The sequence below is a fragment of the Salvelinus alpinus genome, chromosome 13 (genome assembly GCF_045679555.1).
Source record: "Salvelinus alpinus chromosome 13, SLU_Salpinus.1, whole genome shotgun sequence".
In the NCBI taxonomy this organism is placed as follows: Eukaryota; Metazoa; Chordata; class Actinopteri; order Salmoniformes; family Salmonidae; genus Salvelinus; species Salvelinus alpinus.
The window spans coordinates 6,472,431-6,499,527 of NC_092098.1; the positions used below are offsets into that span (position 1 = coordinate 6,472,431).

The 27,097-nt window shown below is 42.1% G+C and overlaps 1 protein-coding gene and 1 long non-coding RNA gene across 4 annotated transcripts in view; both read right to left on the reverse strand.

Moving 5' to 3' along the window:
- LOC139538036 (uncharacterized) overlaps positions 1-6,806 on the reverse strand; it is a 71,207-nt gene extending 64,401 nt beyond the window's left edge. The window contains exons 1-2 of the long non-coding RNA XR_011667650.1: positions 6,260-6,806; positions 5,465-5,534 (exon numbers count right to left, since the gene is read on the reverse strand). This is a non-coding gene — a long non-coding RNA (uncharacterized lncRNA). The remainder of the gene's footprint in view (positions 1-5,464; positions 5,535-6,259) is intronic.
- A 277-nt stretch (positions 6,807-7,083) lies between these two features.
- The window catches only part of clk4b (CDC-like kinase 4b), a 67,392-nt gene continuing 47,378 nt past the window's right edge, over positions 7,084-27,097 (reverse strand). The window contains exons 1-13 of one of the 3 annotated variants that reach the window (XM_071337578.1): positions 18,313-18,448; positions 17,235-17,392; positions 16,031-16,259; positions 15,323-15,413; positions 14,927-14,993; positions 14,719-14,835; positions 11,838-12,004; positions 11,328-11,422; positions 10,848-10,977; positions 10,689-10,771; positions 8,371-8,450; positions 8,149-8,239; positions 7,084-7,828 (exon numbers count right to left, since the gene is read on the reverse strand). In XM_071337578.1, the coding sequence (XP_071193679.1) occupies positions 7,679-7,828; positions 8,149-8,239; positions 8,371-8,450; positions 10,689-10,771; positions 10,848-10,977; positions 11,328-11,422; positions 11,838-12,004; positions 14,719-14,835; positions 14,927-14,993; positions 15,323-15,413; positions 16,031-16,259; positions 17,235-17,392 (1,458 nt within the window). In that variant the 5' untranslated portion in view covers positions 18,313-18,448 and the 3' untranslated portion in view covers positions 7,084-7,678. Of the gene's footprint in view, positions 7,829-8,148; positions 8,240-8,370; positions 8,451-10,688; positions 10,772-10,847; positions 10,978-11,327; positions 11,423-11,837; positions 12,005-14,718; positions 14,836-14,926; positions 14,994-15,322; positions 15,414-16,030; positions 16,260-17,234; positions 17,393-18,312; positions 18,449-27,097 lie in introns of those variants that run through there. The other 2 variants (XM_071337580.1, XM_071337581.1) reach the window with 2 other exon arrangements.

Here is a 27,097-nt window from a genome sequence, read left to right on the forward strand (position 1 = left end):
GTTCACAGAAACATGTATGGAGCCAGCACATGGAGTTGCAAGATGATGTGGAGTCCAGACTGACAGAAGGGCTTGCTACTGATGTCTCTGAATGGAGAGAGACTGGCACTATACCATTTTTACTAGACACAACTTTTAATTGAATTGTCTTATTATTGAATGGTATCAGTCAATATGGGGAGGAGAAACCCTCTGTATTCTGCACCAGGATCAGGGAACTCCTGTTATATACGGGACACCACACAGGAAAGTATGACTACATTGACATATTCGCCAATGTAGCCCCATTACCACCAGACAAAATGGCGATAGGCACAGTATCTGTATCGGCTAGGAATGACAATGAAAGATAAACCGTGCACATTGTTATGTTAAGCAGAACACTGCTTCTAGAGTATTATGTCAATGGTTGTTTATTCTACATGGACCTGTTACTACATTTGAGTTACCAAACCACTTAATTTAGAATATCTACGTAAATTCAGCCATTGCATTCTTCTCAAATTACTCTGTAGGCTAGTAACCAATTCAAACCTTCCTCCAGCATCTCGCCATGCATCTGCTTGTAGTCATTGATCTCAGACTGCAGGAGGTTTGTTTGTTGTGATTGAGTGGGGGGGGGGGGGGGGGGGACAGCTGCAGGCAAGGTTCTGACCACTGAGGTATAATAACAACTAGAAACAGCATCCAAGATGACCAACCATTGTTTTCAAGGTAATCTACTCATTTTCGCATACGCCGATTCATGGGCAGTCTATATCCGGGTTGCATCCAGTATATACGGACCAACATCACATGCGCACTAACACTCAGTGCCCACAGGGAGCAGCGACAGTGTCATCACATTATTCAAAAACATGGCAGACATTGGATGAGTATAAAATGTTAATATCTTCGGCTGTGAGTAATGGAAAAAAATCAGCATCAGCGACAAGTATTTTTAAAATTCATGGATATTTTGTGCACAAAGGTGATGACTAGAGTGTCTTATTAGGAATTTTCAAATCTGATTTCTCTATGTGGCCGTGTATGGAAAAAAAATGTTTGGGGCTGGGTCTCAGTTATACTGCAGTACCGAAGCAAAACTGTAGGAGCAGCTGAAACTGTGCTTCTCAACCAAAACCCTGCCCCTTGGTTCTGACAGATAGGTGTGCCTTGGTGGTGGCAAGAACACACCCAAGAAACACCCACATCAAACCACACCCCCAAGTCAACTCATGTTTGGCGTCTGTCATGGCCACCATCATTTCTTGAGGAAGTCTTCACGCTTTTTTATGTATTTCAGAACTTCAGTTTCCTCTACTTGGCGCAACAGTGAAGTGGGCAGGGCAGTATGGATTTCTTCTCTTACATCTGCAAGCAGAGTCTGAACATCAGATAGGTAGATTGTTACTATAACTTGATGACCCTTCACATACCTAACCATTTCCTTGGCTCTCTTGTTTTCAGTGTCATTATGTCCTTGAGGAGCAGATTCAATGTATGAGCAGCACAGCCAATAGGTGTGATGTGAGGTTAGGACTCATTCACGTTAGACCAAGCAGCCTTCATGTTCGCAGCATTGTCTGTCACCAGTGCAAATACCTTCTGTGGTCCAAGGTCATTGATGACTGTCTTCAGCACATCTGCAATGTAGAGACAGGTGTGTCTGTTGTCCCTTGTGTCTGTGCTATTGTAGAATACTGGTTGAGGGGTGGAGATGATGTAGTTAATTATTCCTTGCCCACGAACATTCGACCACCCATCAGAGATGATTGCAATACAGTCTGCTTTCTATATGATTTGCTTGACCTTCACTTGAACTCTGTTGAACTCTGCATCCAGCAAATTAGTAGATAAAGCATGTCTGGTTGGAGGGGTGTATGCTGGGCAAAGAACATTCAGAAATCTCTTCCAATACACATCGTCTGTGAGCATCAGAGGTGAACCAGTTGCATACACAGCTCAAGCAAGACATTCATCAGCATTTCTCTGACTACGTTCCTCCATTGAGTTAAAAAAAACGTGTGATTCCAGGAGGACGATGAGCTGTTGCTATCGATAAGATGTCTGATTCATCATTTTCACCTCGAATAGAAGTAGAGGGACCTTTGTCAGAGGTTGCTTGTTGTGAGCGCTGAGGCAACTTCATGCACTTGGCCAGATGATTCTGCATCTTTGTTGCATTCTTCACATATGATTTGGCATAGTATTTGCAAATGTACACAGCTTTTCCATCAACATTATCTGCAGTTGAAATGTCTCCACACATCAGATAGTACCCGTGGCATTTTCCTGTAAAGATTATTATTATTATTTATTTTTTAAACAAATACAATTCCATGTACAAATAAATAGTTAACCAGTTAGTTTAAACAACTCCTTTGTAAGATAAATGTTTTAAAATGAAACATGTATGGAAACAGGTGAATTAACACTCCTCAGTTAGCAGGCTCAAGCAAGCTAAAACCCACATGATTGTAAAAACTAACTAGCAGAAATTGTTAACAAGTTAGAAATGATTTAAACACACTTTGCTGTAGGCTACTATTTACTAGTTAACAAAAAAATCATGTATGTCGTATAAAATATATTCACCCCACCCAGTATTGTAATCAAAACTTACCAGAAAGCATGTAGTCCTTGGCTCAGACTGTGTGGTAGTGTGGGCTCAATAACATCTCATTAGTGTGCAAGATCTTGAGAATCAGCTGCACATGTGAAGGCAGAATGCACTGTGCATGCAGAGGGTTGCAATTCCATTGAATTGGGGATAGTTTAACCAAAATATGCCACAAGACCTAGAATTGCCTTATGTGTATCCCACAAAAAAGGTTCACTGTTATAAGTTAACTTTTTTTGATGAATTTAAGCAGGACTTAACTTCCCATGGAAAATTTCCAGGAAAAGTTCTGGAAATTAACTGGAAAGTTTCCAACCCTTTGCAACCCTAATTCAGACCCTTTACTCTGTACTTTGTTGAAGCCCCTTTGCCAGCGATTACAGCCTCGAGTTTTCTTGGGTATGACACTACAAACTTGGCACACCTGTAATTGGGGAGATTCTCCCATTCTTCCCTGCAGACCCTCTCAAGCTCTGTCAGGTTGGATGGGGAGTGATGCTGGACAGCTAGTTCCAGGGCTCTCCAGAGATGTTCGATCAGATTCAAGTCCGGGCTCTGGCTGGGCCACTCAAGGACATTCAGAGACTTGTCCCAAAGCCACTCCTGCATTGTCTTGGGGTCGCTGTCCTGTTGGAAGGTGGACCTTTGCCACCAGTCTGAGGTTCTGAGCACTCTGGAGCAGGTTTTCATCAAGGATCTCTCTGTACTTTGCTCTGTTCCACATTCCCTCGATGCTGACTAGTCTCCCAGTCCCTGCCGCTGAAAAACATCCCCACAGCATGATGCTGCAACCACCATGCTTCACCGTAGGGATGGTGTCAGGTTTCCTCCAGATGTGATGCTTGGCATTCAGACGTTCAATCTTGGTGTCATCAGACCAGATAATCTTGTTTCTCATGGTCTGAGAGTCTTAAGGTGCTTTTTGGCAAACTCCAAGCGGCTGTCATGAGCCTTTTACTGAGAAGTGGCTTCTGTCTGGCCACTCTGCCATAAAGGCCTGATTGGTTCTCCAGTCTCCACAGAGGAACTCTGCAGCTGTGTGAGTGACCATTGGGTTTCTTGGTCACCTCCCTGACCAAGTTCCATCTCCCCTGATTGCTAAGTTTGGCAGGGCAGCCAGCTCTAGGAAGAGTCTTGGTGGTTCCAAATGTCTTCCATTTAAGAATGATTGAGGCTACTGTGTTCTTGGGGACCTTCAATGCTGCAGAAGTGTTTTGGTACCCTTCCCCAGATCTGTGCCTCGACACAATCCTGTTTCGGAGCTCTACGGATAATCCCTTCGACCTCATGGCTTGGTTTTTGCTCCGACATTCACTGTCAACTGCGGGACCTTATATAGACAGGTGTGTGCCTTTCCAAATCATGTCCAATCAATTGAATTTACCACAGATGGACTCCAATCAAGTTGTAGAAACACCTCAAGCATGATCAATCGAAACAGGATGCACCTGAGCTCAATTTCGAGTCTCATAGCAAAGGGTCTGAATACTTATGTAAATAAGGTATTTCTGTTTTTATTTTGAATACAGTTGCAAAAATGTCTAAAAACCTGTTTTCGCTTTGTCATTATGGGGTATTGTGTGTAGATTGAGGATTTTTATTTATTTAATCAATTTTAGAATAAGGCTGTAAAGTAACAAAATGTGGAAAAATTCAAGGGGTTTCTGAATGCACTGTTTATTATGTTGACCATTAACAGGCTTAGCAAAAATAACACTTTGCAAATAGATGTGCTTATATGCCTAACGTAAACTCACCCCATTCCTTACAAATGTGCGCAACCGCAACATTCAAACGAGGCTACAAAGAAAACTAATGGGACTGTAGCGACTGTGTTGACTTCAAAATCGGGAGTGTGAACTAGGTTTCTATTCAAGCGTTGATCGACATGGTAATGGCTCTATAGTATTGGAGAAAAGTTGAAAAAACAGACCCTCCGTTACATCGTCACGTGTCATGTCGTAACGTACAGCACGCATAAAGCAACTATTTCTGTCTTACAATCACTCTCCACCAGGTGTAGCACTTCTCTCATCGTTTAAAAACAAGAAATGGACAGTGACAGGGGTAAGGGGGGATACCTAGTCATTTTTTGCGTCATCATTGCATGCGATCAGCTGTTTACTTCTAGGATCACTTTAGCACCGCCCTAAAAACCGATTCAAATTCGACACAAACCTTCAATTAGGTATGTAATGACACATTATATAAACTCTTTATAGTGTTTTATTTACATTTTAGAGGCGATAAGGTGATAAGTTGGACAGATCGAGTGAAAAAAAGCAATTTTCCCACACAACATCTCTCCTTCTCACTATCAATCAATCAATCAATCAATTTTATTTTATATAGCCCTTCGTACATCAGCTAATATCTCGAAGTGCTGTACAGAAACCCAGCCTAAAACCCCAAACAGCTAGTAATGCAGGTGTAGAAGCACGGATTAGTTTCGCTTCCCCACCCGCCATTTTTAAAAAGACCCAACGGGGCTCATTGTCTGCTTGAATTATGCAGAAACGGGCAGCGTTTAGGTCATGTAATTGATTCTGTTGGAAAGGGGAGAAATTGTGCTTTACAATGGTATTGACATTACAGTTGATCTGGAAGTATTACGTTTTTGGGGCGCTAAAATAAGGGCAATTGTACGGACCAAGGCGATGTACGAGTTTACATTATACCTGAGCATTGTCTTCCTCGGAATAGTTTTCAATTGAATAACACTAATTAAAATTATGACTACTTTGTTGAACTGTTTGAGGAAAGTCAAGTTGACTGATAATGTAATAGTAAACCATTTAATATTTTAAATTCCTTCTATCAACCTGGGAGTAGAAGCCACCTTTCATAGAGAAGGAAACATACCTGGAGGACAGGAGCACTCTTGAATGACCTCCCTGGCAGTGCGAAGTTTGGGCAGTGCTATGGTCAGTCTCTGAAAAGGGACAACAAGAATGCACAGTGCATAATGTTTCTTTGAATATAGGTTAAATGTAAGATATAAGTAGTGGTAGAGTAGTGGTAGTAGTGGTAGAAATGGACAACCATTTTTAAATGGATCTCGAATTTGGAGATCAGTCTGAATTAAGGCATCAAATTAGTAGTTAGCCAAGAGATTAACCATGTTACATAAAGGGCTGTCAGAGCTGATCAGTCCATTTTTAATCATGATTAATCGAATTGTCTGAAAGCATTCAAAATACACTGAAAACATACAAATACATAATCTATACAGCTAAAAACAAATATATCTATATAGTTAAAAACAATGCGATGTCACAACAAGTTGACTTTGAGGTTAAAGAAAGTGTGCCTCATCAATTTACCTGATTTTACTTACTGTTACTTTGGACAAAATCAAGAAGTGAATATTCTTGTAATGCTTTTTGTATAAAAAATCTTAAAATTACAGCTCAATTTGAGCAAATTCTGAATTGGCGTTTAATCGTGATTAATCAGAGCAAATCCTGCAATTTATTCGTTTTTTTAACAACCCTAGTTACTTGATTATGGTGATCAGCTACCACAATGCTGTCACAATGCTTTAAAAAAAAGGCAACCTTACTGTATTCGAAAATGTGAGAAATCATCCTTCAAAATATTGCATTTGCATCAGTCTGATACATGTTTATCTTTATTAAAATTTTAAGTCATCCTCACCTCTTGCACAAGTCTTTCAATGATATCCTGGAGACCAGGTACTGTTCCATTCTCATCCTGCGCGGATGCATCGGGATGGATCAGGAACATTCTCTCCATCTCCAATGTATGCACTCTGTACTCCAGGTAAGATGTCTTGAAGTTGACCAAAAAACAAAACGCCATAGAACACACCGACAGCATGATGCAAAAGACAATTAACAGCCCGCCTAAACAATGTGAAAAGTTTGATTTGAGGCAGTTGATAGATTCCATGGCCTTCTTATTCTCTGATTTTGCGTGGGATCCCATCCTGACGTTGGCAGCCAAAAAACTACCAGAAATAAATTGTAAGCACTTTTCCTGTGTGCAACATTTCCTGCTAGAAATAATTCGATTTTCTTAATGCCACTTTGTTACAGCATCGACGCCATCTCTAGAATGAACGTTTAAATCTCTGAGTATAAGTGAATGGGGAGGAAAGCTGGACGCAACAGTAGCGTGCGCTGTGTAGTTGCGCTCACGCGCTCTCAGGTCGAATGATTTAGACCAGTAAGACACAGACAGGATGTCAAATACCATTCTTAGCACTCCCTGAAGTCCCTTCAATAAAAATAGGCTGCCTGAGAATTCACCTCTAGAATAATGGTGAATAAATGGATGAAAACCTGAATAATTAAACAAATGAAACTCTTATTCTAAACTAACCCAATTAAATGTAATTAAACAAAGCAAAGTAATAACATTCATTGATTTGACATAATCTATTAAATGGTACTGTACTTTGAAAAAATATTGAAATATAAAATTAACCATTAATGGAAAATAATGGGGGGATTGAAATGTCACACTCAATGTTATTTATTCAAATGTTGTAGCAACAAATACATTTTAAAACTTATCAAGGAAAGTGCACTTGTCTATTTCAAATCCCATCTCTTGCATGTGTGGAACTGGAATCTAGTCATGGGATGTTGTATTGCCATCAACTGGATAAATAGGACTACTACAAGTAGACCAACAGACTGCATTCTTATCACTGTTTGTCTTACTGACCATGCTGCCTTGAAAATGACCAGAAAATATGTCTAGCAATCAATCAACTTTAATGAGCAATCATTTTTTCCCGATGATGTCAATGTGGCTGACAATATTCTATGTCAAATCAATTAATCTGAAGTAAAAAAAACATTTTTAAAAAGGGGTTAGTTCAATGTGAAGGAACACAATTGAGAACATAGTAAACAAATTTATTCACAAATCAGAAGGGATCAAGAGGATTCACAAGTTAAATAAATTAAATCTGAAGGAAGCAGGCAGGTAAGCTCAATCGGTATGTAAACAAGGGTAATAATCTCATAGATAGCGGACTGATGCAGTCTATAGAAGTCTCCCTTGGAGTAGAGAAATGTAGAGTAGTGCGTGCTGTGGTCTTCAGGGTCACTTTTTCCTCTCCTTCCTCATGGGGTGGAAGAATGGATGCCAGATGGCCTCTTCCAGGGTGAGCCTCCTGGACACGTCATACTCCATCATACTGTGGATCAAGTCAAATAGCTGCTCGTGGTCTGAGCTCCTGGAGGACATGTATTGCTAACGGGACAAGAGAAACGGTACATATTAGAAACAGCATCTAGTTGTTGTACAGTATTTCATGTGTGCAGATCAATTGAGGTTGTTCCAGCGATTGTATTGTGGAATTTCTGATCACAAAAGGGTGCTTGCTAGTTGCTACTGAATTGATTGATTTTTATAAACTAGTAAAAAAAATTTTTTTTTTAAAGAACACAGTACATACATTTTATTAAATGTGACAGGGACAGTACGATCAAGTCAGTGACTTACTTCCATTGTGGTCCCTATTGTGCATGGTGCTTATCATACAGGTAACTGTAATAGTGTTTGAGTTTTACCTTGAGTGGTTTGCAGTGCTTCCTCACATATCTCCCCGAGGAACTGTGTTCATCCCAGTCCAGCCGGTCATGATGCACATACCGCCGCTTCCTGGGGGACCATTTAAAAACATACATTTACACACTCTTACTTGACAACAACCATTTATCAATGATCATCTAAATCTTGAAATTGAGACTCAGGGTTATCAACCAAAAATCATCAACAAACACTAAACATACTTGGTTTTCTGTAGCAGGTGGACAGGTATGGGCCCCAGAACCCTCTCCATCATGGCCAGGTGTTCTTTGCTGTCATGCGTCTGAAATTTCACAAAGTTAAAGCCCCCCCCCCAAAAAAATGAGCCTGGTCCCAGATCTGTTTGTGCTTTTGCCTACTCCATGGTCATGCCAAAACATAGCATGACACCTCCAGGAGATGGTAAGAGAGTAGAAATAAGGTTGTTACGGTGACTGTGTTACCGCTACAGCAGCAGTCAAGTCATGACCGCAGTCAAATTCTATGTGACCGCTGAGTCAGGGTAACTAGGCTTCTCCAAAACTGCGCTATGCCGCCGCTGATGGTAATTAGTAGCCTACCAAACTTGCTAACGGCCAGTCGCTAATGGCCTGGTACTCAGCGCTCCATTGTCCCTCTAATCACGCTGACATCAATGCAAATGCAATCAAAAATCTAATCAAACCCTTCATGAGCCCTGGCGTTCACAGTTTGAGTGAAATAGGTGGTTAGCTGGTTGATGCATGGAATGAAATAAGTGTTCCTATAATAAGCCCATGTTACGCAACATTTCTATAGGCTATGTAATTGTGAGAAAAGCTGATGGCCTCTATTAAAAAGTGGATCCATCAGCTTTCCATAGGCTAGGTCTACTTTATTTATTTCTCAACCTTCCTAATATTCAGCACATTGCTTTGCTTTACAACTGGAGTAGCCTACCTGGCTGGCATGAAAATGAACTGCGGGAAAAGCGTCCTCCATTCAATATTTAAGTGCATACGGATGACATGTCTATTTTTTCCCCCGCCCCGACAGGCGCATGATAATTGCACATTTTCAATTCAAACTAATTTCACACATTATTTAGTACATGTAAAGACAACATTGTATTCAGAATAGTCTGAGGGGTGAGAATATTATCACGTTTGAATGATGCCCAGTGTGTGCAGTCTAAGGCAAGAAGAGGCGCATACATTATTTGCACCTTTTTCAAAGCAGTCGCAGGCATCACGTAGCCTAGTTCATAGGCCTATATGTTTTGATAAGGTTTGTATCACAACTAAAGTGGCCGAATAACTAAACGTAGCCTGTAGACCCCTGGAACAGGGTGGTTCTTATGAGCCCAGTCAAGTGCAATCGCATGTGAAAACAGTTTTGACTGGCCACTATTTAAAAAGAGGATCCCAGCTTTCCTCGTGCTGCAATATTATTTGCTCAATTCATAAAATTAAGCACATGAATCTGCTTTACAACCGGTGTAGCCTACCAGGCATATCATTTTTTTTATAACCGCACATAACCTACATTCGCTATTCGAGTGCAGGCTAAGGATGTCATGTTACATTTTTTAGTGGACCATTCTAAATCCAAAATACTTCCACACATTAGTAGACTATATGTAAAAGACCGGATTAAATTGAGGATAGTCTGATGGGTGACAATATTATCAAGTGCTCGTCAAATTTTGAATGAGAGACTTAGGCCAATTGAGATCGCATGTGACCATTACTGTAGGTCCTGCCTTGGGCCAATCGGTAATTTTGTAAATGAAGGATCTCTATGGCAAGATACATCATTCACGAGTTTCGTCAAAATCGGGCCAGTGCTGTCAGATATCGCATGTGACTAACGTACGAACGGAGAGTGATCCACAGTCCCCTCCCCGATTTCATGGGGGAGAATTCACTTTGTTAAGTGCTCAACACAGAACAGTGTGCAACAATGTGCACACACCCCCGGAAATCATTTGGGAAAAATATAATTTATATTTTATTAAGCTGTGTTCAATTATATTCTTCTTACTATAAAATAATGCCAGAAGAATTAAGCTAATTTTGTCTGCTATATGAACTAGTGCAGCCCACAGCAATATGGCATAGCCAGATCAGGGCCTAATATTAGGACGACTCAGAATATGCCATTCTATTCTTCTGAAATAGGCTACATTTTCTTCAAACCATAATGTTTCTTTAGACCTGCCCAAAATAAATAATGGATTTATTGTGTTGGTGTCGGCTGTGTGGGATTTATTAGTCTCCACATCAGTAGCTTGTAGGCTGTGTGGGATTTATTAGTCTCCACATCAGTAGCTTGTAGGCTGTGTGTGGAAGCCTGGAGATGCTAAACATGTTTATGTTAATTAACGGTCATTTACCATGAGACTGGCAGTTATTTGCATGACAGTTACCAGCTGACAATTTCATGACCGCCACAGCCCTAAGCAGAAAGACTGGCACCCAGGCTACAAAAATGCCAGGAAGGCAATTGTATCAGTACAAATATTTTTGCTGAAAGAAACTACCTCTACTGCTCCTGTACCTACCTGGAACAGTGTTAACCCAAGGTAGTACTCTAGGAGAATGCAGCCCAGACTCCACACATCACATGACTGATTCCACCCCAGCTCTGTGAAAACAAACATTACAACAATTTAGACTTGCATTCCTCACTTTCACCAACACATTGGTTTCTCGCCACTTACCAAGGATGACCTCCGGTGCTCTGTAATGGCGGGTGGAGACCACGGAGGTGTGGTGCTCGTGGTCAAAGGTGGCGTTACCAAAATCCACCACTTTCACATCTAGGTTCTTCAAAGTTCTCTCATCCCGTTTCTGCATTTGAAAACACAAGACATTTATTACACGCTGCCTGCTGCAGAGGTCCATACTGACTGGAGGGGACTGGGTAGGGGTGCGCCGATCTGGACCTACTGACTGGAAAGGACTGGGTAGGGGTGTGCTGATCTGGCCATACTTGTATCCATAAATTGACCGTTGACAGTTGGATTGGATGATATTCATGACTGGAAAAACCGAAGTGTTTTAAAATGCTTAAATAAAGGTTGTCAATATCTAAATCGTCTCCCTGCACGTTTTTAGACCAGGAAAGCTGCAGATCACCAGCAATGGACATGTGTGTGTGTATATGTGTGCTCTCAACTTGCAGTGGTCAGACAACTTACCATTTTGGCATTGTATTCCATGTCATAGTCAGAATTGACAAAGAGAATGTTCTCTGGCTTCAGGTCAGTATGGGTCAGTTTATTTCGATGGAGAACTATAAAACAAAAATTAGTGTAGGTGTTACGATACCTTCCTTTGTTCCTAAATTCCAATCTACATGAAGAAAACTATCCACCATCTGATGGTATAGAGCACACCGTGCAAGTTACAATGATTTCAAATTCAGATAATTAGTATTAGGTTATTCAAATTCCACGACACTTGATGTTCAAATCAATATACAGAAATAGAACTTCGCATTTCCATGTTGCTTTTTCTAAACACATCAAGCTGTATATTGTATCTATTTACATTTAACCAGAAAAGTCCCATTGAGACAGGGAGTCTCTTTTACAAGGGAGACCTGGCCAAGAAGGCAGCAGCAGTCATCACAAGAGACGATTCGGCCTACAGGAAAAAAAGGTACACTCCTCCTGAACAGAGTTTTGCACCACCAGAGTTTTACTCACAGGACACAGCTCTGAATATCTGGTAGGCCATGTGTCTGATCTGGTCCACAGTGAAAGGCATGAAGCCGTTCTCCTTCAGAAAGTCAAAAGTGCTGAGACCCAGAAGCTCAAACACAATGCAGATGTGGCCATGGTAATCGAACCAGTCCAGCATACGCACACAGCCACTGTATGAGGGCAATAAGAAAACACATTAACACAAATATTCCCTCTTTTTTTGGGACACTGAGCACATTTTTGGTCTTGTGAGTGGAATCTTGAACATTGTGAGAATTTTGTGCAACTTTCGGCACACGTTTACAATGAACACAGACAGTACCCTTACAGTTTTAGACAGCAGCTATTTGAGCATAATGTAGGCCTACCAACAAAACCAATGGAGCAAATCCCATAACACTTCCACATGGAAATAGCTTTTGATTTCTATGATGTAGCCTACAGTGGGGAGAACAAGTATTTGATAACCTGCAAAATCGGCAGTGTTTCTTACTTACAAAGCATGTAGAGGTCTGTCATTTTTATCATAGGTACACTTCAACTGTGAGAGACGGAATCTAAAACAAAAATCCAGAAAATCACATTGTATGATTTTTAAGTAATTAATTTGCATTTTATTGCATGACATAAGTATTTGATCACCTACCAACCAGTAAGAATTCCGGCTCTCACAGACCTGTTAGTTTTTCTTTAAGAAGCCCTCCTGTTCTCCACTCATTACCTGTATTAACTGCACCTGTTTGAACTCATTACCTGTATAAAAGACACCTGTCCACACACTCAATCAAACAGACTCCAACCTCTCCACAATGGCCAAGACCAGAGAGCTGTGTAAGGACATCAGGGATAAATTGTAGACCTGTACAAGGCTGGGATGGGCTACAGGACAATAGCCAAGCAGCTTGGTGAGAAGGCAACAACTGTTGGCACAATTATTAGAAAATGGAAGAAGTTCAAGATGACGGTCAATCACCCTCGGTCTGGGGCTCCATGCAAGATCTCACCTCGTGGGGCATCAATGATCATGAGGAATGTGAGGAATCAGCCCAGAACTACACGGCAGGACCTGGTCAATGACCTGAAGAGAGCTGGGACCACAGTCTCAAAGAAAACCATTAGTAACACACTACGCCGTCATGGATTAAAATCCTGCAGCGCACGCAAGGTCCCCCTGCTCAAGCCAGCGCATGTCCAGGCCCGTCTGAAGTTTGCCAATGACCATCTGGATGATCCAGAGGAGGAATGGGAGAAGGTCATGTGGTCTGATGAGACAAAAATAGAGCTTTTTGCTCTAAACTCCACTCGCCGTGTTTGGAGGAATAGAAGGATGAGTACAACCCCAAGAACACCATCCCAACCGTGAAGCATGGAGGTGGAAACATCATTCTTTGGGGATGCTTTTCTGCAAAGGGGACAGGACGACTGCACCGTATTGAGGGGAGGATGGATGGGGCCATGTATCGCGAGATCTTGACCAACAACCTCCTTCCCTCAGTAAGAGCATTGAAGATGGGTCGTGGCTCGGTCTTCCAGCATGACAACGACCCGAAACACACAGCCAGGGCAACTAAGGAGTGGCTCCGTAAGAAGCATCTCAAGGTCCTGGAGTGGCCTAGCCAGTCTCCAGACCTGAACCCAATAGAAAATCTTTGGAGGGAGCCGAAAGTCCGTATTGCCCAGCGACAGCCCCGAAACCTGAAGGATCTGGAGAAGGTCTGTATGGAGGAGTGGGCCAAAATCCCTGCTGCAGTGTGTGCAAACCTGGTCAAGAACTACAGGAAACGTATGATCTCTGTAATTGCAAACAAAGGTTTCTGTACCAAATATTCAGTTCTGCTTTTCTGATGTATCAAATACTTATGTCATGCAATAAAATGCAAATTAATTACTTAAAAATCATACAATGTGATTTTCTGGATTTTTGTTTTAGATTCCTTCTCTCACAGTTGAAGTGTACCTATGATAAAAATTACAGACCTCTACATGCTTTGTAAGTAGGAAAACCTGCAAAATTGTCAGTGTATCAAATACTTGTTCTCCCCACTGTATATGTGCTGTTCAATGCAGGCCTACATTGCATGAGACTTTTAAAAACGTTTTTACATGAAGGGCTTGACATTAATTTATGATTTTTTTACTTGGTCTGTAACATCATGGGCCAAATAGGTGACTACATTGTATTGATGCAAAAAAAATAAAACACTTTACTAAATACAATTAATTACCATACAATGAATTAGACAATGTAGGCTATCCCTCTGCCTACTGGCTTATTTGCATATTAGAGGCCCGTCAAAAGACAAAACTGCCCATTTAATTAATTAATTAATTAAGACATAAGCTTTTTTTTACCAGACTGGCTTTTCAAAGAGAGCTTGAATTGTAGCCTATATATTGCACTCTTGTAGGAAGCAGTAATTCTCCATTACGGACCTATACTTAATTATAACTGGGCTAATAACTATCAAAGAATATCAACAAGTGTGCACACGCATGGCTATGTGCTCTGATCTGAAAAGCCCATTCACTCGCGAGTGATTGAAAGACCGCTCAACGGCTACCCGTCCGCCTACAACTAAATCACAAACTCAATATTGCAAAGTTAGATTTGGTTAGGTTTGTTGCATTGAAAAAAGGGGCTGATATGTTGTTTCAATCACAGAAAAAACAATCTATATAGTGCAAACTAATGGGGCGAACTCAGTGAAGTTCAATCTCTCGGGTCGCCTGGCAGTCCTGGAGGAAGTGCGCGGCCACGCGAAGCTTAGAGGGAACATTGATTACCACCTGTTCGTATATCACCTCCAATCAGCTAAGCAGCTTGTCAGAGGTATATAAGAATGTTGTAGGCTAAAATGTGTGTCCCTTAGTCCCGGTTGCTCACAAGGTTCTCTCGTCGTCCAGGGAGTTCATCTGTTCCAGCACCTCTACCTCAGACATAGCAGCCTCCCGATAACGATCAATGTTCTTAATGATCTTCAAGGCCACCCTCGTGTCATCACTACAAAAGCAGAAGTCGACAGAGAGAAGATAATGCCATGAGTGTAAACCCATTCGGTTGGCCTGAACAAGAAATGAACGATGTTACTTACTTCGGTTTGTCGATACATTCCACCACTTTCCCGAATGCCCCTTCTCCTAAAGTGGATACAATCTCATCTAAAGGGGCAAAGGAGAAGCTGTTAGTACATCAGAACAGAGCATCTACAACACAAGAACAGATAATTAGACTAGCAGCTGTCTACACCACAGCTACTCACTCTGGCTACATAGCATGTGTCACTTCACTCCTATTACTAGGAAACTACTACAATAATAGTTCTCTAGCCTTACTGCTAATAGACGGATAGAGAAAAAAAAATCTTCCAAATCTTTACAATATTTCTTAAAAGATTCCAATGCCCCGAAGCTATACCCTACCTACACTGACATAATTCAAACATACATCAGACAAAAGGGTTACAGAAAGAAAGGTTTGTGTTCTATACATCTTGCTTTTAGTACGAGTCCATTGTGATAGATCAGGTGACCCTCCTCATCATCCTCAAAACTTCTGGATCTCTTCCTGCGGTGACTCCTCTGGAGAGGGGGGGGGGGGGGGTTCATGGCCAACCGCATCACCACCATGATCATCATAAACCCGCCAGAACCAGGCCAGAATGCGCCAATCATTCATTCAGCGGGAGGAAGTTGATGAGGGGGAGGATATTCGGCCCATTCAGAAACCCAGGCCAGGCCACGGCAGCAGCAATTTCAAATGCATCCCCGAGAAACGCACAGGTGCCACCATAATGTGTGTTACAGAAGAAAAACATGGCAACATATTTTCAGACATGACTCACAATAGAAGTTCTTTCAATAAATGATAAGAGTAGTTATACAACAGAAGTGCAGCAGAACATCATCCACGGTTCAATGGCTGAGTTTTATGGAAGCATAGCATCTAATATTTGTGCCGAAATTAATATCTTAATCCAAACTTTCATTCCAATCAGTTAAGATTGAAATGATTGTTTAACATTATTTTTCATAATAAAGCATAGCACTGTTTTTGGAATACCAGACCAATTAGTAATAATTATGCAAGTTCAAATAACCCCAATAACAAAATTATCAACCATAGATGATTACTGTTCTACTATGCGATCACCCAATTCCACAGACAGAAAGAGTTAGACAGGTGGAGAGTATCATACCGAGTCAGAGCGCCCCTGGCTGTGACGGCGGGAGCGGTGTCGTGTGCGACTGCTCTGGTGGCTACGGCCACTGCGTGCGGAGGATTTGCTGTAGTGGTGCCAGTCTCTGTTCCTCCGCTCCTTACACGGCTCACCCTTGGCCCCATCCCTCTCCTTGTCCCCATGGCTCTCTCGCTCCACACTGGGCTCCTGGGCTCTGCGCTCCAGCTTCTTAGAGTCAAGGTGACACCTGTAGTCAAGGTAGACTACAGTTAAAAACACACTCAACCTGGAAACTACAAGTTCATGTTCATTATCAAGTGGGAGACATTGCTTGATACAAAAAAATCACAGAAATCTTTTGATGGTTTGTATGATGGGATACAACTGCGATCATACACATGCACTGCAAGTGAAATTCTGACTGATCACCTTCATTGGCTCGACAAACGGCCACTTGCTAAGGATGAGAATAAGGGACGAATACAGAATACAACAAGGATGTGGATAAGGTCATCTCAGGCGTGTGGTATTATTCATCAGCCCTTGCAGCAGGGGTGTTATGTCTTGGCCGGTCAGGCGCCGGTAGGCAGCATCAGCCAAGTATCTACAGACCTCCTTTCCCTCTCCACCGACACCCATGTTATAGATCGGACTGCACAGTCATGCCTGTAAGAGGGGTTTCCAACCTCTCACACACATTCCACATATATGCCTGGAATGGAGGTCATTCCCTCACCTGACAATGTTATAGTTTTAAATCCCACCTCCCAGCATGTCATGTTATGGCATGGAGCTGTAACTTACTTAGGGCTTGATCACAAGAACACCAAGGATGTATTGGTCAATACTGTGTTTATGATTGCTGTGGAACCTGCAAACTTGTACTTGCATACTTGTTCAATGCAATTGTAAATAGACAAAAGTATATGTTCATTTTTAGGCCTATATAAATTGTAAATAGAACAAAATGCCAGTTAATGTCCAGAAATACTATTCCTGTGATTGATTGTATAACTGTTTACAATTAATAGTCAGTGGTGTTTACATTTGAATTCCCCTTGCCATAATAACATTTTTATATGTTCTGATAGTTTTATGACAGCATCTTCAAGAATGTTGGCTGAACATTTTCAACAATGCTGACCCTAAATAGATTCAATGACATTCATTATTCATCTTAGCTTGAATAGTTGATGTTACATGAGCAGAGTGCCTTATTTACCTTTCGTATGTTTTGTAGTGGTGGTACCGCCTCAGTCTCTTTTCCCGGTCACTGCTATGGGAACTACGCCTCTGCCGTTTGCGAATGTCCTGCTTCTCCTCATAGCTATACTCCTCAACCCAGCCATCAGGGTGTCGCATGCGCTTGGAACGCCGCATCTGCCAAACAAGGAAAGGCAGTGAGTCTATGCAATAAAAATTAAGACGGCTTAGAAAGCCTATCCTCATGCATTCCTATACATCTTGGTTGTAAAATCCATACCAGCTGCAATGAAGGGAACGCGCTGCCCCTGGCGAAAAGCTAGCCTGACTGTCTGCTTGTCATGTCTCATATCGTGTCAGATGTGACTGGACTGTGGACATACTTCATTTCCGACTTCAGAACAAAATGTATTAATACAGCTGAAGTAGGCTAACCCATGATTGGCTGATATACAGGACAGATGCTAGCTAAACGTTAGCTGGCATGTGTGATGCTGTTTAAATCGCTTAAAATCTACACATGAAACGTTAGCTGTGTCATATCAGTAACGTAACTCGTTAACACTTGGGTCGTACAACATAATCATAAAGCCCGCCTATTTCTAAAATTTTACTTGAAATCTGATTTTAAACCTAAAACCACCGCTAAATGTATACCCAACCCTAACTTTAAATTAAGACAAACCTAAATTGTGGTTGTCATTAATTTTTACGTGGCTGTGGTAACTAAGTTAGTGGAAACCACTTCCTTGTGTTATGTTAGCTAACTAACGCTAGCTAACTTAACTAGCTATGTCAACAAACCAACAAATCCCTACTGCACTAACGTTAGCACACAACAAGTAGCTAACTAACGTTAGACAACTGTTTATCGTTTAGTTTCGATATGCCAATATCAGAGTTATCTTCAGACAAGCTGAAAATAACACGAAATAAGCTAACATGCTGCAACTTTGACAGTTCTCGGAGCGAAGAGCCTTGGCTAACGTTGATTGCTCGGTAGCTAACATTAGCTTTAACGTCAAGATGGTTTATTGCGCTTTTAAGTTTAATGTAATGAGCTTATATTTCGCTGTTAAACATAAAAATACCCTCACCTCAAACAACTGGTTGTCAAGTTCTGAAATAAGACCCTGTACTTTCCAGCCAAGCTAAGGGAACGATATTTCAAGTACGGTTGCAAACTATGTCACGACCACTGATAAGTACTCAAAATACTCAACAAAAATGGCGACCGTGTGGTTTGGAACAAAGCCCTCTGACGTCAGCGGAATGATGGGAAATGTAGTTCATAACGCTCACTCAACGCAGGTCTACTCAATTTCAACGTTGCCAAAATGTTTGACACTGACAGATCTCCTAGTTTGACACTGACATATCCTTATTTCCAGAGTAAATATAAAACCAGTCTCTCACCTCAACGTATCAGATAAATACAATATTGTATCCAGTTAACCCTGACAGGACAAAACTTCTCTCTATGACAAAAGCATAAAAGGTTACATGCATTGCCCTCTCTCAAAATGAGTAGGTCTGAGGAATTTGAAAGAATCAAAAGATATGTCCTTCCATAAGGAACATTCAGAAAATGTTGTTGGGGTGTATACAATGATAACATGAAAAACATTTAAGCAAAAAGGCATGAGAACCTTTGGTATTGCCTAACAGTAGATCCCCCAATGAGGAGTTATGTCATGAGAAAAAAAAAACTATTTTCCAGATGGTCATTCAGTTTGATACAAATATATTGACCTGACTAACCCAGCTGATGCCATAAATAGTTTTTGTACATGGGGAGGTAATAATTTGCTGGCAGGGTTTCATGTTTATGACCATCCCTTCAGCTATTATTAGCCCCTCTATTTTATGAATATCATTGCAGCTTTGCTTACAGGTTTGTTTTTCAACGGAGCCGGTTCAAGTGTAAGCAGAGATGTACAGTCAGGTCTATAATTATTGGTACCTTTGCTAAAAGACGAGAAAAAAATACTGTATAAAATAAATACAAATTATAGTCCCAATAAGCGCAAACCAGATGGGATGGCGTATCACTGCAGAATGCTGTGGTAGCCATGCTAGTTAAGTGCGCATTGAATTCTAAATAAATCACAGACAGTGTCACCAGCAAAGCACCCCTACACCTCTTCCTCCATGCGTCACGGTGGGAACAACACATGCAGAGATTCTCCGTTCACCTACTCTGCGTCTCACAAAGACACAGCGGTTGGAACCCAAAACCTGAAATTGGACTCATCAGACCAAAGAACAGAATACCCCCGGTCTAATGTTCATTGCTCATGTTTCTTTGTTTCTTTTTATTATTGGGTGTCATGTAGTAGTGGATTCTTTGCACAACACGACTATGAAGGCCTGATTCACGTAGTCTCCTCTGAACAGTTGATGTTGAAATGTGTCTGTTACTTGAACTCCGAGAAACATTTATTTGGGTTGCAATCTGATCTGCAGTTAACGCTAATGAACTTATCCTCTGCAGCAGAGGTAACTCTGGGCCTTCCTTTCTTGCAGCGGTCCTCATGAGAGACAGTTTCATCATAGCGCTTGATGGTTTTTGCAACTGCACTTGAAGAACTTTAAATGTTCTTCAAATTTTCCAGATTGACTGAACTTCATGTCTTAAAGTAATGATGGACTGTCGTTTCTCTTGGCTTATTTCAGCTGTTCTTGCCATAATAAAGACTTGGTATTTTACCAAATTGGGCTATCTTCTGTATACCACCCCTACCTTGTCACAACACAACTGATTGGCTCAAACGCATTAAGGAAAGAAAAAAAAAAATTCTACAAATTAACAAAGCACACCTGTTAATTAAAATGCATTCCAAGTGACTACCCCATGAAGTTGGATGAGAGAATGCCAAGAATGTGCAAAGCTGTCATCAAGGCAAAGGGTGGCTACTTTGAATAATATATTTATTTTGATTTGTTTAACACTTTTTTGGTTACTACATGATTCCATGTGTTATTTCATAGTTTTGATGTATTCACTATTATTTTACAATGCAGAAAATAGTAAAAATAAAAACCCTGGAATGAGTAGGTGTCCAAACTTGTATTCAGACTCTTTGCTATGAGACTCAAAATTGAACTCAGGTGCATCCTGTTTCCATTGATCATCCTTGATATGTTTCTACAACTTGATTGGAGTCCAACTGTGATAAATTCAATTGATTGGACATGATTTGGAAAGGCACACAACTGTCTAGATAAGGTCCCACGGTTGACAGTACATGACAGAGCATAAACCAAGCCATGAGAGCTGGGGAAGTGTACCAAAATATTTCTGCAGCATTGAAGGTCCCAAAGAACACAGTGGCCTCCATCATTATTAAATGGAAGAAGTTTGGAACCACCAAGTCTCTTCCTAGAGCTGCCAGCCTGGCCAAACTGAGCAATCTGGGGAGAAGTGTCTTTTTTATTTATTTATTTAATTTAACCTTTATTTAACCAGGTAGGCAAATTGAGAACACGTTCTCATTTACAATTGCGACCTGGCCAAGATAAAGCAAAGCAGTTCGACACATACAACAACATATAGTTACACATGGAGTAAAACAAACATATAGTCAATGATACAGTGAAAAAAAATAAGTCTATATACAATGTGAGCAAGTGAGGTGAGATAAGGGAGGTGAAGGCAAACAAATATATGTATAAATAAATAAAAATATAAAAAGGCCATGGTGGCGAAGTAAATACAACACAGCAAGTAAAATAAAAACTAAAAACACTGGAATGGTTGGTTTGCAGTGGAAGAAAGCGCAAAGTAGAGACAGAAATAATGGGGTGCAAAGGAGCAAAATAAATAAATAAATACAGTAGGTAAAGAGGTAGTTGTTTGGGCTAAATTATAGATGGGCTATGTACAGGTGCAGTAATCTATGAGCTGCTCTGACAGCTGGTGCTTAAAGCTAGTGAGGGAGATAAGTGTTTCCAGTTTCAGAGATTTTTGTAGTTCGTTCCAGTCATTGGCAGCAGAGAACTGGAAGGAGAGGCGGCCAAAGGAAGAATTGGTTTTGGGGGTGACCAGAGAGATAAACCTGCTGGAGCGCGTGCTACAGGTAGGTGTTGCTATGGTGACCAGCGAGCTGAGATAAGGGGGGACTTTACCTAGCAGGGTCTTGTAGATGACCTGGAACCAGTGGGTTTGGCGACGAGTATGAAGCGAGGGCCAGCCAACGAGAGTGTACAGGTCGCAGTGGTGGGTAGTATATGGGGCTTTGGTGACAAAACGGATGGCACTGTGATAGACTGCATCCAATTTATTGAGTAGGATTTTGGAGGCTATTTTGTAAATGACATCACCGAAGTCGAGGATTGGTAGGATGGTCAGTTTTACAAGGGTATGTTTGGCAGCATGAGTGAAGGATGCTTTGTTGCGGAATAGGAAGCCAATTCTAGATTTAACTTTGGATTGGAGATGTTTGATGTGAGTCTGGAAGGAGAGTTTACAGTCTAACCAGACACCTAGGTATTTGTAGTTGTCCACATATTCTAAGTCAGAGCCGTCCAGAGTAGTGATGTTGGACAGGCGGGCAGGTGCAGGCAGCGATCGGTTGAAGAGCATGCATTTAGTTTTACTTGTATTTAAGAGCAATTGGAGGCCACGGAAGGAGAGTTGTATGGCATTGAAGCTCGCCTGGAGGGTTGTTAACACGGTGTCAAAAGAAGGGCCAGAAGTATACAGAATAGTGTCGTCTGCGTAGAGGTGGATCAGAGAATCACCAGCAGCAAGAGCGACATCATTGATGTATACAGAGAAGAGAGTCGGTCCAAGAATTGAACCCTGTGGCACCCCCATGGAGACTGCCAGAGGCCCGGACAACAGACCCTCCGATTTGACACACTGAACTCGATCAGAGAAGTAGTTGGTGAACCAGGCGAGGCAATCATTAGAGAAACCAAGGCTGTCGAGTCTGCCGATGAGGATGTGGTGATTGACAGAGTCAAAAGCCTTGGCCAGGTCAATGAATACGGCTGCACAGTATTGTTTCCTATCGATGGCGGTTAAGATATCGTTTATGACCTTGAGCGTGGCTGAGGTGCACCCATGACCAGCTCTGAAACCAGATTGCATAGCGGAGAAGGTATGGTGGGATTCGAAATGGTCGGTAATCTGTTTGTTGACTTGGCTTTCGAAGACCTTAGAAAGGCAGGGTAGGATAGATATAGGTCTGTAGCTGTTAGGGTCAAGAGTGTCCCCCCCTTTGAAGAGGGGGATAACCGCAGCTGCTTTCCAATCTTTGGGAATCTCAGACGACACGAAAGAGAGGTTGAAAAGGCTAGTAATAGGGGTGGCAACAATTTCAGCAGATAGTTTTAGAAAGAAAGGGTCCAGATTATCTAGCCCGGCTGATTTGTAAGGGTCCAGATTTTGCAGCTCTTTTAGAACATCAGCTGACTGTATTTGGGAGAAAGAGAAATGGAGAAGGCTTGGGCGAGTAGCAGAGGGGAGGGCAGTGCTGTTGTCCGGGGTAGGGGTAGCCAGGTGGAAAGCATGGCCAGCCGTAGAAAAATGCTTATTGAAATTCTCAATTATAGTGGATTTGTCGGTGGTGACAGTGTTTCCTATCTTCAGAGCAGTTGGAAGCTGGGAGGAGGTGTTCTTATTCTCCATGGACTTTACAGTGTCCCAGAACTTTTTTGAATTTGTGTTGCAGGAAGCAAATTTCTGCTTGAAAAAGCTAGCCTTGGCTTTTCTAACTGCCTGTGTATACTGGTTTCTAGCTTCCCTGAAAAGTTGCATATCACGGGGGCTGTTCGATGCTAATGCAGAACGCCATAGGATGTTTTTCTGTTGGTTAAGGGCAGTCAGGTCAGGAGAGAACCAAGGGCTATATCTGTTCCTGGTTCTAAATTTCTTGAATGGGGCATGCTTATTCAAGATGGTGAGGAAGGCATTTAAAAAAAATGTCCAGGCATCCTCTACTGACGGGATGAGATCAATATCCTTCCAGGATACCTCGGCCAGGTCGATTAGAAAGGCCTGCTCGCTGAAGTGTTTCAGGGAGCGTTTGACAGTGATGAGTGGAGGTCGTTTGACCGCTGACCCATTACGGATGCAGGCAATGAGGCAGTGATCGCTGAGATCTTGGTTGAAAACAGCAGAGGTGTATTTGGAGGGCAAGTTTGTTAGGATGATATCTATGAGGGTACCCGTGTTTACGGAATTGGGGTGGTACCTGGTAGGTTCATTGATAATTTGTGTGAGATTGAGGGCATCAAGCTTAGATTGTAGGGTGGCTGGGGTGTTAAGCATGTTAAAATTTAGGTCGCCTAGCAGCACGAGCTCTGAAGATAGATGGGGGGCAATCAGTTCACATATAGTGTCCAGAGCACAGCTGGGGGCAGAGGGTGGTCTATAGCAGGCGGCAACGGTGAGAGACTTGTTTTTAGAGAGGTGGATTTTTAAAAGTAGAAGTTCAAATTGTTTGGGAACAGACCTGGATAGTAAAACAGAACTCTGCAGGCAATCTTTGCAATAGATTGCAACACCGCCCCCTTTGGCCGTTCTATCTTGTCTGAAAATCTTGTAGTTGGGGATGAAAATGTCAGAATTTTTGGTGGTCTTTCTAAGCCAGGATTCAGACACGGCTAAAACATCCGGGTTGGCAGAGTGTGCTAAAGCAGTGAACAAAACAAACTTAGGGAGGAGGCTTCTAATGTTAACATGCATGAAGCCAAGGCTATTACGATTACAGAAGTCATCAAAAGAGAGCGCCTGGGGAATAGGAGTGGAGCTAGGTACTGCAGGGCCTGGATTCACCTCTACATCACCAGAGGAACAGAGGAGGAGTAGGATAAGGGTACGGCTAAAAGCTATGAGAATTGGTCGTCTAGAACTTCTAGAGCAGAGAGTAAAAGGAAGTTTCTGGGGGCGATAAAATAGCTTAAAGGAATAATGTACAGACAAAGGTATGGTAGGATGTGAATACAGTGGAGGTAAACCTAGGTATTGAGTGATGATGAGAGAGATATTGTCTCTAGAAACATCATTGAAACCAGGTGATGTCATCGCATATGTGGGTGGTGGAACTGTGAGGTTGGATATGGTATAGTGAGCAGGGCTAGAGGCTCTACAGTGAAATAAGCCAATAAACACTAACCAGAACAGCAATGGACAAGGCATATTTACATTAAGGAGAGGCATGCTTAATCGAGTGATCAATAAGGGTCCAGTGAGTAGAGGTTGGTTGGGGTCACGGCGATCCAGACAGCTGGCCGGGTAGATGGCTATCGGTAGCGAGATAGCATAGTATGGAAGTCTATTTGTAGATACCTCGTGCGTTTCCGTCGGTAGGTTAGTGGGGTTCCGTGTGGTAGAGGGAATCAATCCAAATTGGCAAAATAGATATAGTGACCCAAGAAAAAAAATTAAAAAAATAAATAATAATAATAATTGTCCGATATACTTATTCAGATAGCAGCCGGTAAGACAGCTAACGGTTAGCGGGCCCCAGATGAGCGTTCAGGTAACGTCGGGACGGAGGTGCCAGTTGGATAACTCCCTCGGGCAGATAACGTCGGCAGTCAGTCGTGAAGGCCCGGCGGGGCTCCGTATCTGCAGCAAAAAAAATAAAAAAAATAAAACGGGTCCGGATAGGTGACTGTAGCCCAGGAATGGCTGATGGAACTCCTCAGCTGGCTAGCTCCGGAATGATTTGAGTTTGCTCCGGGATCGACGTAAGCCAATAGTCACACGGTTTGCAGCTAGCTAGCTGCAAATGTCCAGAGCCTGCGGCTGAAATCCGGGGAAACTGAGAGAAAAAAAAAAAAAGTCCCGGAATGCTCCGGTCCGAGTCGCGTTGCACAAAAGTGCCGGTAGATTATCGAGCTAAAGGAATAGCTGATGACCACAAAACGTGGGCAGCTGAGACACCAACGCTAGCCAGCAGACCGGCTAATTTCTGGGCAGCTACAGATTAGCTTCTGGCTAGCTATCGGATAGCTTCTGGTTAGCTTTCTGGCTAGCTTCTGAATTAGCCCCTGGCTAGCTTCCACGGTGGATTTTCAGATTTGAGGTAAATAATACTTTTTTGTAATTGGTGAAGCGGGTTGCAGGAAAGCTTTTGCAGGAAAGCTTTTGTAGTTGAGTTCTTGGATAATAAAATATATAAAAGATATGCGAAGAAAGGTGTAAATATATACAGTGGGGAGAACAAGTATTTGATACACTGCCGATTTTGCAGGTTTTCCTACTTACAAAGCATGTAGAGGTCTGTAATTTTTATCATAGGTACACTTCAACTGTGAGAGGCGGAATCTAAAACAAAAATCCAGAAAATCACATTGTATGATTTTTAAGTAATTAATTTGCATTTTATTGCATGACATAAGTATTTGATCACCTACCAACCAGTAAGAATTCCGGCTCTCACAGACCTGTTAGTTTTACTTTAAGAAGCCCTCCTGTTCTCCACTCATTACCTGTATTAACTGCACCTGTTTGAACTCGTTACCTGTATAAAAGACACCTGTCCACACACTCAATCAAACAGACTCCAACCTCTCCACAATGGCCAAGACCAGAAAGCTGTGTAAGGACATCAGGGATAAAATTGTAGACCTGCACAAGGCTGGGATGGGCTACAGGACAATAGGCAAGCAGCTTGGTGAGAAGGCAACAACTGTTGGCGCAATTATTAGAAAATGGAAGAAGTTCAAGATGACGGTCAATCACCCTCGGTCTGGGGCTCCATGCAAGATCTCACCTCGTGGGGCATCAATGATCATGAGGAAGGTGAGGGATCAGCCCAGAACTACACGGCAGGACCTGGTCAATGACCTGAAGAGAGCTGGGACCACAGTCTCAAAGAAAACCATTAGTAACACATTACGCCGTCATGGATTAAAATACTGCAGCGCACGCAAGGTCCCCCTGCTCAAGCCAGCGCATGTCCAGGCCCGTCTGAAGTTTGCCAATGACCATCTGTATGATCCAGAGGAGGAATGGGTGAAGGTCATGTGGTCTGATGAGACAAAAATAGAGCTTTTTGGTCTAAACTCCACTCGCCGTGTTTGGAGGAAGAAGAAGCATGAGTACAGCCCCAAGAACACCATCCCAATCGTGAAGCATGGAGGTGGAAACATCATTCTTTGGGGATGCTTTTCTGCAAAGGGGACAGGACGACTGCACCGTATTGAGGGGAGGATGGATGGGGCCATGTATCGCGAGATCTTGGCCAACAACCTCCTTCCCTCAGTAAGAGCATTGAAGATGGGTCGTGGCTGGGTCTTCCAGCATGACAACGACCCGCAACACACAGCCAGGGCAACTAAGGAGTGGCTCCGTAAGAAGCATCTCAAGGTCCCGGAGTGGCCTAGCCAGTCTCCAGACCTGAACCCAATAGAAAATCTTTGGATGGAGCTGAAAGTCCGTATTGCCCAGCGACAGCCCCGAAACCTGAAGGATCTGGAGAAGGTCTGTATGGAGGAGTGGGCCAAAATCCCTGCTGCAGTGTGTGCAAACCTGGTCAAGAACTACAGGAAACGTATGATCTCTGTAATTGCAAACAAAGGTTTCTGTACTAAATATTAAGTTCTGCTTTTCTGATGTATCAAATACTTATGTCATGCAATAAAATGCTAATTAATTACTTAAAAATCATACAATGTGATTTTCTGGATTTTTGTTTTAGATTCCGTCTCTCACAGTTGAAGTGTACCTATGATAAAAATGACAGACCTCTACATGCTTTGTAAGTAGGAAAACCTGCAAAATCGGCAGTGTATCAAATACTTGTTCTCCCCACTGTATATATACAGGACACGACAATACGAAACAGAAATGACGTCTGAACTGCTAAGCCATCTTGGAATAGTCAGGGAGGCGACCAAGAACCATATTAGAGCTCTTTCAGAGTG